At 33.9% G+C, this 12,254-nt stretch overlaps 1 protein-coding gene across 2 annotated transcripts in view; it reads left to right on the top strand.

Moving 5' to 3' along the window:
• Positions 1-12,254, top strand: part of ANKRD42 (ankyrin repeat domain 42) — a 136,891-nt gene that overhangs the window by 34,108 nt on the left and 90,529 nt on the right. For both annotated transcript variants that reach the window (XM_081280143.1, XM_081280144.1), the window contains exons 7-9: positions 47-172; positions 2,910-3,015; positions 7,253-7,428. In XM_081280143.1, the coding sequence (XP_081136269.1) occupies positions 47-172; positions 2,910-3,015; positions 7,253-7,428 (408 nt within the window). The remainder of the gene's footprint in view (positions 1-46; positions 173-2,909; positions 3,016-7,252; positions 7,429-12,254) is intronic.

The raw sequence follows: 12,254 nt of genomic DNA, 5'->3' as shown, positions 1-12,254 counted from the left end.
GAATAATTCATGTGTTTACTTAAATGTTGAATTTTTTTCTCGACAGCATTAGCATTTCCAGGTCATGTGGCTGCCTTTAAGGGTGATTTGGAAATGCTTAAGAAATTAGTAGAAGAAGGAGCAATCAATTTTAATGAACGTGATGATACTGGATCCACTCCTATGCATAAAGGTGAACTATTATATTCCCACTCATTTTTAGTTCTGATAACAATTGAAGTTGAGTTATGCTATTTGAAGTAATTATCCATCAGAAACACATGAAAAATATGAAAATTCTTCTTTATGTCTTAGCAGTATAAGTCTACGTTAAATGGCTTTCATATAAAAAAGCTATGAAAATCAGAATGACTGATTTTCAATTCAAGTGTTTTGAACCTTTTATGATACCAGACACCTACACATTGTCACATGTAATGTTCATTCCAATGAAATTTCTATTGTGACATTATAATGTTAGTGAAGATGTGAAATGCATGGCTAGACAAATTTCTTAACATATTTAAAATGAGCCTGTCAAGTGGTGCTAAAATGGAAATATATTTCTTGAAAAATTTTATAGCAGCATTTTGTTCTTTAGACCTGTAAATTTTTTTTTACTTCCATAGAAATATCAATGGACATTGTTAGATTTGAACATATTTCAAAGGTACTCTGCCACTTTATTGTCCTTCCTTCCACGTGAAATTCTATAATGTTGATTAGAGTTCTTTTAGTTTTTAATCAGACTTTGTCAAATTGTCAACTTGGTGTTGAGATTCTAGAAATTATGTTTGTTAATCTCCCCTTTTGGTTTTAGCCAAAAATCAAATCTTGGAACCCATTATGCTTGAAACTTCCATTCTGTTTTATTTCTGGTATTGTGTTAAAAGTTTCTTCATGATCTGATGGAAGGTGATGTTTGTGAAGCTCTTAGGAAAAAAAGATAGTAGACTTGCTAATATAATTATGTGTTTAAATTGAACTTTATTTCATAAATAACTTTTGGACATCCCCAAATCATATATTATGTTCCCATTGGTTAGGTTTTTAGCTTATTAAACTTTGATCTATAATGCACCCCAAGTATAGAATCTAAGCACCATGTGTACCAATAATTTTATGAGGTAATAGTTATAAGGTAATAGTTATATAATTTTATAAGGTAATAGTTATATTCTGAAGACAGAATGCCAGGCCTTTCTGTTAAGGAGCTACAGACTTATCCCATAAAAAAATTGAGATTTTTAAATAAGGCGGGGTGTAATTAGTGGCAAAAAATTGGCTGTTAAAATACACATGATAGGAATTTGGGAATAGGAGTTGAGGGACAGAAAAATTTGGTAAGGATCAAATTATTGAAGAAGTATCCATAATATCAGGTAATGATACCTGATGCTTATATGACACCTAACAGAATGCAAAGCTCTTATTATATTTAATCTTTATTGTAATTTTATGAAATAGCAGTATGCTTTCTTTATAAATAAAACATTGTCTCTGTAAAGGATGAGGAAACTGAGTTTAAGAAAGGTCAGGTACCTTGACTCAGGTTATGTAGTTAGTAAGAGCAAAGCTGAGAATTGCATTCATTTTTTTCATGCATTAATTCACTCATGAACTCCATAGACATTTATTGAGCATATGTGCTAGCTACTTGGTGTGTTCTGGGGATGAAGACTACAGTCCTATTCTCAAGTCTCATTGTTTAGTAGACTTAAATTCAGGTTTATCAAGCTTATTTTCCAAAGCTTTCCTGAGCCTTTAAATGGACCAAGAATAATGGGTAGAAATTAAATGAACACACAGTTTAGTGATGGGCTTTGGAGTGGGAAGAGCAGAGTTGTGGAGATGAAAATTAATATAGACAGTACATATTTTGAAGACAAGATTTAGACAAAGGTGATAACAGTTCATATATTAAGTATAGTTTAAGAGGTTACTAATTGTGAGTTGTGAGAGTTGGAGGAATAACATATAAATAATGGAGTAAGATTTCTGAAAAAATCTATATAAGGTCTCAGTGGTTGGCATGTACTCATATTCTGGTGTGATATAAGATTGGGTATAGGAGTTCTATCGTAGGTGACAAGCACTTGGGTAAGGATTATAAAAAACTGGATTCTAGCTTCAAATTCATTAATTCTTTGCTGTGTGATGGTAAATAAATAACATTTTTGAGTCAGGCGTGATGGTGCAAGCCTGTAATCCCAGTCTCAGAAGGCTGAGGCCAGGAGGATCTCAAGTTCAGAGCCAGCCTCAGCAAAAGCAAAGTGCTAAGCAACTCAGTAAGACCCTGTCTCTAAATAAAATACAAAATAGGGATGTGGATGTGGCTCAGTTGTGGAGTGCCCCATAAATCCAATCCCTGTACCTCCCCTACACACACACACACACACACACACACACACACACACAAAACAACAACAACAACAAAACTATCTTTGAGCTTCATGTTTTATGTCTGTAAGTAATATTCTCTGTATAGAGACTAAGTACAGTATATATTTGATTACATGTGTGTCTAAAAAATAAATAAAGGAAACACAGCAAATAACATTTGCTTAATCTTCTTTTCTTAGTTACTACAAGGATCAGTACTCTAGCTGGGTGCTGTGGCACACGCCTGTAATCCCAGAGTGTTGGGAGGCTGAGACAGGAGGATCACAAGTTCAAAGTCAGCTACAGCAACTTAGTAAGGCCCTAAACAATTTAGTGAGATCCTATCGCTAATTAAAATATTTTAAAAAAAGGCCAGGGATATGGCTCAGTGGTTAAGCACCCCTGGGTCCAATTCCTAGTACCAATGAAACAACAACAACAAAAAATATAATAGGATTGTCCCTAATTTTTGAAATTGTTATTAATAACAACTCTTTTTTCTGTATTTCTTGTTTGTTTCCTTTCCTTTTATTTTATTTTTAAAACAGCTGCTGGACAAGGCCACATAGAATGTTTGCAGTGGTTAATTAAAGTGGGAGCAGACAGTAATATTACTAACAAAGCAGGGGAGACACCCAGTGATGTGGCTAAGAGGTATAGATCCCTATCTCCTTTGTTCCTTTCTTTTGTTTTTAAAGTTTTAATTATACCTTCTTATTTAGAAACATCTGAGGATTTAATGGAATTAAATCAAATTCAAAGATTCATTCAAATGCAGATGAAATCACAATTTTCAAGCTGAATTGACATTTGCTATTGTATTAGTTCCTTTCTTTAAGACTGTGATTCTCACTTGGAAAGTAACATTTGTCTCCGTTCCTGGGAGGAGGGTATTTAGAAATCAAGGGGAGGATTGTCACAGTGACTGTTAGAATGACCATCACTAATCTTTAATGGGTTCAGATCTAGGAATGCTAAATATTCTGCAGTGTTCAGAATAGTAGTGTACAATGAATTGTCCTGCCCAAGTGTCTGTAGTAACTTTTTAAGATATATTGTGGTACTAGTGTGATAAAAAGAAATAATTAACATTAATAATACAAAAGGAAATTCAAGGGGTTTTAAATGTATTTTAGGATTTATAATTGAATTAAATATAACACCTATTAACACTACCAGCTCATTCAGGTCAGATCTTCAAGGAATATTTAGACACATTCATTTGTTCATTTGGTTATTCTTTCATTCCACTACTAGTCTATTACCATGACCCAGATGGTTAGTCAGATTATAAAGATGAGAAAACAACCCCTGACATCATGGAGCTATTAGTAATGTGGGGAGAAAATATTCAAACAAAAGTTCTTATTAATTATCATCCTTGTACCATATTATATACTGTGTAAAGGTGCTGTAAGAACATATGAAATCCTCCAAAAGGATGAAGCAGGAGGATTGCAAGTTTGAGGCAACGTGGGAAACTTAGCAAGACCCTGTCTCAAAAATAAAAAATAAATAAATAAAAAGGACTGGGATATAACTTAGGTTCAATCCCTAATATTGTGTGTGTGTGTGTGTGTGTGTGTGTGTGTGTGTGTATGTATGTATGTGAGAGACATTTACATCATTACATATGATGGTAAGAGTTATGAAGGAAACTAGGGGGACAGAATTTAAATAGAGGTCAAGGGAGGAGGAGTTATAAGATAACATCATGTATGTTTGTGGTTCAGAACTCCATGAATGTAAAGTGTGAATATGGGCTAACAGTGGAAGGTGATGCTTGATCTGATGCTTGGGTGCAGTCATTCTCTAAATAATTGCAGATTTTTTTGTGTGTGCTCATTTAAAAAAATTTTATCTGTGGTGTTTCTTTGATGCCTTGGAATATGGTTTTATTGTATCATGTACCTGGGATCATTGCCAACTCAGGTGTATTTTTTTATTTTTATTTTTAAAAATAGTTTTAGTACCTTTATTATATTTATTTATTTTTATGTGGTGCTAAGGATAGAACCCAGTGCCTCACACTTGCAAGGCAACCACTCTACCACTGAGCCACAACCCCAGTGCCAGGTGTATTTTTATTTTTTAAAAATAGGCTTATCAAGACATAACTGACATGTAATAAAATGTACATAATCGTAGAGTATAAAATGAATTTTATATATGTAGACACCATGAAACCATCACTATAATAGTAAACATACTCATCACCTCTGAAAGTCTTTTTTTGCCTCTTCATAATCTCTTTCCTAATGCCAAAGTATCTTTCTTAAAGCAAACACTGATCTGCTTTCTTTCGCCATAGATAAAATTGCATTTATAAAATTTTATATAAATGGAATCATATGTATACAGTCAAGTGTTGCTTAATGGTGGGGAGACAATCTGAGATAAATCACATAAACCAAGATGGTATAGCTTACTATACTATACATTAAGGCTACAAACCTGTGCAGCATGTTACTATATTGAACAGCATAGGCAATTGTAACACAAGAAAAAGAGTACCCAGAAAAATACTAGATGGTAGAAAAGTTTCTGCTCTGTTTAATACTATGAGACCACCAAAGTATAGGCAGTCTGTTGATGATCAGTGTTGTTATGTGGTACTTAACTTTTACTCATATCTGTTTTCTTTCACTCAGCATAAGTATTTTGAAACCCAGCTATGTAGATTCATAGTTTGTTTTCTTCTTACTGTTGAGTGTTCCTTGTATGTAGAATTCCATAGTATTCTGTAGTTCAATTGTTTTTTCACCCATTGAAGGACATCTCGACTGTAATCCATTTGTTGGTGATTATGAAGAAAGTTGCTATGAATATTAATATTATACTTGTTTTTTTGTGTCCGTATAACTTTTTAATCCCTTAGGTAAACACCTAGAAGTAGGCTTGCTGGGCCACATGCTAAATGTGTGTTTAACTTTATTTAAAAAATTGCCTACATGGCTTTAAAATGACAGTACCTATTTACATTGCCACCAGCAATGAATGAGAGTTTCTGTTATTTCACATTCTCACCAACATTTGATATTGTCAGATTTTTGATTTTCATAATTCAAATAGGTATGATAGTGGTATCTCATTGTCATTTTAATTTGATTTTTCTAAAGAAAAATGGTTTTGAGAATCCTTTTATTATGTATTTGCCATCTGTTTATTTTGGTAAAGTGATTCTTCAAATCTTTTGTCCACTTTTTTCTCCCACCTTTTTTTTTAATTGGTATTAGTTGTATAAAATGATGGTCTTGTCTACTTTTAAAAATTGCATTATTTTCTTATTGTTGAGTTTTAAGGGTTCCATATGTATCTAGATGTTAGTTCTTTCTCAGATAATGTGCTTTGCAGATTTTTTTTCGCTACTTGTAACTTGTGTTTTCATTACCTCAGCAATATCTTTGAAGAGCAGGTTTTTTTTTTTTTTTTTAACTTATTTGTCCTTTAGTGGATTATGTTTTTGGTGTTAAAGAAATCTTTGATTAGTACAAAGTCAAAGATTTTCTTCTAGAAGTTGTATAATTTTGGACTTTGAGGTCTATGATTCATTTTAAGTTGGTTTTAAAAAATATGATATGAGTACATCCTAAGTTATTTTTCATATACTCATATTCATTTGTTTTGACACTGTTTGTTGAAAAGTGCAGTGTCCTTTTTCCACTGCCTTTTGCCTTAGTCACAATCAGTTGTTCATGTATGTGTGGGCTTATTTCTGAACTCTGTTTTGTCTATTTTATCTAGGTCTATATATCAGTTTTTATATGAATATCACATAGGTGATTGAGTAACATGGCTGTATCTGGAGTTATCTGTAATTTTGGGTTCACATTTTTCATTTATACACTAAAATTCTAGGTGTGAAAAATAGTGTTATTACAAAGATAAATTTGAATTTAACATAAACATTCAGTAAATGATGGTTGTTAAATTAATGGCCTAGTAGTAGATATAGTGAATTCTGATAACCTTATAATTTTCTATGTGAGTTTTATTACTGTTATTTAAATTTTTTTTTTTTTTTTTTTTTTTTTTGGTGGTGCTAGGGATTGTACTCAAGTACTCATGGATTCATGCATGTGTCTTTGGCAAGTGTTCTACCACTGAGCTACATCCCTAACCCTTATTATTATGTGTTTAAATGGTTTGTAATACCTGATAAAAGATAGTGATGTATGTATGTTTGTACGTGTGTATGGTTATGTAAATATGGGGAAAGATTTTGTGTTTAGTAATTCTTCATGTCTTAAGATAAAGTACTAAATATTCCAATTAGCAAAATTGTGGAAAAAATATGCAGATTACACCTAATCACAACAACAGAAGCTCCCAAACCAAGAGTATATTGCAGAAAGCTTTGTAGAGACATGAGAAAGAGTGAAGAGAATAGAAAATGTCAATGGGAAGGTCATTATTTTTCTATTAAATTTTAAGCCGTGCAAATGCTTCGGGTCGAGGAAGGATAGATTAATGAGGGTAGAACTAAATCTGGAACCAGAACTAATTTTACAATCTAAATTGGGCCAATAAAAGGCAGCAAAGACAGGGAGTGAAGTTAGGATAGTTTTGTGCTGAGTTAAGTAGTTCTATTTGGGGGCCTACCAAATTATTCTTTTGATAGTGAATCTCCTTTCCCAGTGAGATTTTGCCAGGAAAACTTATGGAATCTGTTTTAAATATGAGTACTTATCTTTTGTGTCCAGTAACTGTTTTTAGTTTCCTACATAATTGAATGTATATTAAATCTGACCTTCAAATGCAAACATTCTTCTTGACTAGTGGGGGTGGGTTGATGGAAGAACATTCAGAGTAGAATTGCCTAAGTTAAGAGCAAACTACAATTTAAATTTGAAGATTGTGCATCTGGTTAATTATTAATTCTTTTCTACAGATTTGCCCACTTGGCAGCAGTGAAGCTACTAGAGGGGCTGCAGAAATATGATATAGATGATGAGTATGATATTGATGAAAATGACCTAAAGTTTTTTGTAAGGCATGGTGTTGAGGGAAGCACTGATGCCAAGGATGATTTAAGTCTGAGTGAATCAGATAAAACAGATGCTAGAAGTAAGTATGCCACCTCTGTTGTGTGTTATCTTTTCAGAAATACCATAGCCATTTTTTACCATGGACGTTATTCTAAAAACAATTACTATATATAAAGTACTTTAATGTTCTTGGGGAGCAAGAAATATAAGTTTGGGGAGCAAGAAATATAAGCAAAAAATATAAGTTTTTATTCTTGGGTTTTGAATATATAAAGAAGTCTAAGACCTGGTTGTTGTCCCTCAAGTGGGGAAAGTTACATAAAAGAAAAAAATCTTTGAGTGTATCATAAGAAATAGGGGAAAAGATAATGCAAGGATTTCCATGGTTCATTGGCTGATAATTTTTACAAATGATAATATAAAACATTTATTGATTATCTAATATGGACTAGTTATTGGAGAAATAATAAAGAATGCAGAGGAATTTACATTCTGGTGGGGTTCTCAGAGGGAAGGGTAACAAATAATTGATAAGAAAATATATGCATAAATAAAATAAAGTAGTGTGGTAGGGTGGTCCTGTAGATAGCTCTTTGAGGTAAAATTTGAGAAGAGACCTGAATGAACCACATGAACCACAGAGTGAACCACATGAAGGTCTCAGAAGAACATTCCAAGCAGAGGGAGCAGTATATGTAAGATCATAAGTGTATTGAGTGTGATCAGTGGGTGCTGGAGAAAAATCATTAAGGAACTGGTGGCAGATAAAGTTGGAGAGGTAAGCATGGGCCTAACAAAATCATTAAGGATCTAATAAAGACTTTAGATTTAAATTTGTTTTTGGTACTAGGGATTGAACTCAGGAGCACTCGACCACTGAGCCACATCCCCAGCCCTTTTAAAAATTTTATTTAGAGACAGGGTCTCACTGAGTTGTTTAGAGCCTCACTTTTGCTGAGACTGGCTTTGAATTCTTCCTTCCTCAGCCTTCTGTGCTGCTGGGTAGATTTGGATTTTATTTTAGATAGAAAGCCATTGGTGGGATTTGGGGTTATGAATAATGTGACCTAATTCATGTTTAAAAACAATATCACTGTAGCTGCTTCATGGATAAAAGACTGAGGAAGAGCATAACATTTCAGTTTGGGCATCAATTAGATGGGAAGAGAACATATTCATCAAATGGATGAATCTTCTGATATTCATTTATATATATATATATATATATATATATATATATATATTTTTTTTTTTTTTTTTTTTTTTTTTTGTGCTGGGAACTGAATCCAGGGCCTGGCACATGCTAGGCAAGCATTTTTTTTTTTTTAACTGAGCCATGCCCCACCCCTACAATATAATTTAAATTTTCCAGATACTAAATTAGAATTATATAAGAGTAGATGCAGCATATCTGCACAGATTTCCTGATGTAGACCTGTAACTACCACTGACACTGGGATTCTCCATTCTTGTTTTACTTCAGTGTTTTTATAGTAGAGGCCTTTATCACCATTTCATAGGAGCTTACTTTACAATTATGTGTTTCCCTTTAAGGTAATATATATATTATACACACACACACACACACACACACACACACACACACACACACATTTAACCAAATGGCATCAGTAAAACTATACTTTATTTGGAGGATGGTGGGGGAGAAAGCAAAAGTCAGGATCCAGGCAGCCTTGATTGTTTTTACATCCAAATTTGCAGTGGTGCGGGGAAACCCCCTTCCCTTCACAGAACCAGAATGGAAGCAGGTAGATTAGGTAGGAGGATACTGCCTTAGTTCAGGAGAGAGTTGATGATGGCTTAGACTAGAGTTTAGATGATGGAGATGGTGAGATTTGAATATATTTTTGTGAGAGATGCTAGGATTCATTGACAGATTTGGATTCAAGGTGTTTGAGAATGAAGGTAACCAAGTGTGTCTGTTAGATTTTAGACCTGGAAAACAAGGTGAATAGTAATGAGTTTCTTAGAACTCAGGGTAGAGTAACAATGAAGACTTTTCAGAAGCAGAATTTGGGCTTCACTTTGAAGGCCAGGATTTAAATAGGCAAATGGATAAGGAAGGGATTCTGTTTACCCAATAAAATATATCTGCTGTGTTCACAGCCCTAGGCTAAGGGCTATAGCAGTGTGTCAGAAATAGTTCTGTTTTCTGAAATTCAGAAAATATTCTGAATTGACTCAGTGTATTACTAAAAAGAGTCACAAAATTGTGCTTTATCAATTCATTTTTCTCATCATTGAACATGTTTATAGATTACTGGTTATGTATCAGGCAGGTTCTAGGTGCTAGGATTACATTGGTAAACACAAATATATAAGAATTTAATTATCATCTTCTAACAGCAAAAAGATATTTTAGTATATTTAAATATTCTTTTATTGTTTTTGTTTTTTAAGATTTTTTATTTGTTGTTTTTGGTTACATATGACAGTAGACTTTATTTAGACATATTATATATACATGGAGTATAACTTCCCATTCTTGAGGTTGTACATGATGTACAATTACACTGGTCGTGTATTCATATATGAACATAGGAAAGTTACGTTGGATTCATTCTACTACTTTCCTATTCTCATCCCCCTACTTTTTTCATTCCCATTTATCTAATCCAGTGAACTTCTATTCTCACTCTTCCATCCCCTCTTATTGTTTGTTAGCATCCATATATCAGAGAACATTTAGCCTTTGGTTTTTTGGGTTTGGCTTATTTTACAGCATGATAGTCTCCAATTTCTTTCATTCATTTACTGGCAAAAGTCATTCTTCTTTATGGCTGAGTAATATTACATTGTGTGTGTGTGTGTGTGTGTGTGTGTGTGTGTGTGTGTGTGTATATATATATATCACATTTTCTTTATTCCATTCATCTGTTGAAGGACACCTAGGTTGGTTCCATAGCTTAGCTATTGTGAATTAGCTGTTGATGTGGCTGCACACTAAAGTATGCTGATTTTAAGTTTTTTGGGTATATTCTGAGGAGTTGGATAACTGGGTCAAATGGTAGGTCCATTCTAAGTTTTCTGAGGAGTCTCCATTACTGCTTTCTAGAATGCTTGCACCAATTTGCAGTCCCATCAGCAATGTATGAGTGTACTTTTTCCCTCACATCCTTGCCAACATTTATTGTTTCTTGTATTCTTGATAATTGCCATTCTCAGTGTAGTTTTAATTTGCATTTCTCCAATTGCTATAGATGATGAACATTTTTCATATATTTGTTGACTGATCATATTTCTTCTGTGAAGTGTCTATTCAGTTCCTTTGTCCATTTATTGATAAGGTTACTTGTTTTTTTGGTGTTCAAGTTTTTTGAGTTCTTTATATTTCCTAGAGATTAATGCTCTGTCTCAGGTGCAGGTGGCAAAATTTTCTCCTATTCTCTAGGCTCTCTCTTCATGTTCTTAATTGTTTGCTTTGCTGTGAAGAAGCTTTTTAGTTTGATACCATTCCATTTATTGATTCTTGATTTTACTTATTGTGCTTTAGAAGTCTTACTCAGAAATTTGGTTTCTAAGCCAACAGTAGAGATCCAGGCCTACTCTTCCTTCTAGGGTCTAATGCCTAGGTCCTTGATCCAGTTTGAGCTGAATTTTGTGCAGGGTGAGAGATTGTTGTTTAATTTCATTTTGCAACATATGGATTTCTAGTTTACCCAGCACCATTTGTTGATGAGGCTATCTTTTCTCCAATGTATGTTTATATCACCTTTGTCTAGTATGAGATAACTGTACTTATGTGGGTTTGTCTCTGCGTCTTCTGTACCATTCATTCATCATGTCTCTTTTGATGCCAATACTATGCCATTTTTGTTAATTTTTTATTTTTAAAAGAATGGAACTGTTGATCATCTACTCTTTGATTCTCACAACAAGGTTAATAACCTCCCTTATTAATTCATGAAAGAGTTTTAGCTTTTAATTTTTTTTTTTTTTTTTTTTTTTTGTGAAAAGCAAGAGTTTATTTCACGGCATTCCCAACACACACCATGACAGGCCCAGCGTGGCGGGCTGGCGAGGGTGAGCGTGGGGACACAAAGGGACCACCGCCACAGGTGCAGAGGGAGCGACAGGCACTGAGCGGGAAGGGAGCAGACGCTGCGGGAGCGAAGCGCCTGGGGTCCCAGGGCCCTTAGCTTTTAATTTTATACTGATTGCATTAAGGAGATATGTCAAAATTTAATTTTTACGATTACCACTTAAAGGACAGTCTTATTCCATTACATGATATCTTATTGTGCTCACACCACCATAACTAAATATCGGTAGACTGGGTGAGTTAAACAACAAATTTATTTTCTCATAATTCTGGAGGATAGAAGTCCTAGATCAAAGTCCAGCAGTATTACTTTTTGTGAGGGCTTTCTTTATTACTCTGAGATGACCACATCCCCAAATGGCAAAGAGAAAGAGAGAGAGAGGGAGGGGAGAGGGAGGGGAGAGGTGGGGAGAGAGAGAGAGAGAGAGGGAAGTATACTAATCTACAGAACCAGAACCCTACTCTACTCTCCTGTCACCTAACCTTAATAATAACTTTCTAAAGACCTATATCTCCAAATAAGGTTACATTTGGAGGCTAAGGCTTCAAATAAGAATTTTAGTGAGATGCATTGAGTCCATAACAAATGGATAAACATAAGTATTCTAAATTAGCAAGTGAAAGTGGGAGTGCTTTTTTCTCTCTAGGGGATGTGTTATTAGGTTGATGCAAATGTATACCCTGAAGCCAGAAGGACAATAGCTTTTCTTAGTGTTTTTGTTTTTTATGGAATTAAATTAAATTCTAGTATTGGGAGAAACCTTTAATTTTGGTATCATTTCTGCTGATGGTTCAGCTACTGGTATATAACTCTCCTGTCAAAATTTTTATTCTATAAAATT

Source organism: Spermophilus citellus, assembly GCF_964194105.1.
Source record: "Spermophilus citellus genome assembly, chromosome: 2".
Classification (NCBI taxonomy): Eukaryota; Metazoa; Chordata; class Mammalia; order Rodentia; family Sciuridae; genus Spermophilus; species Spermophilus citellus.
This window is presented reverse-complemented; position numbering and strand designations above follow the sequence as displayed.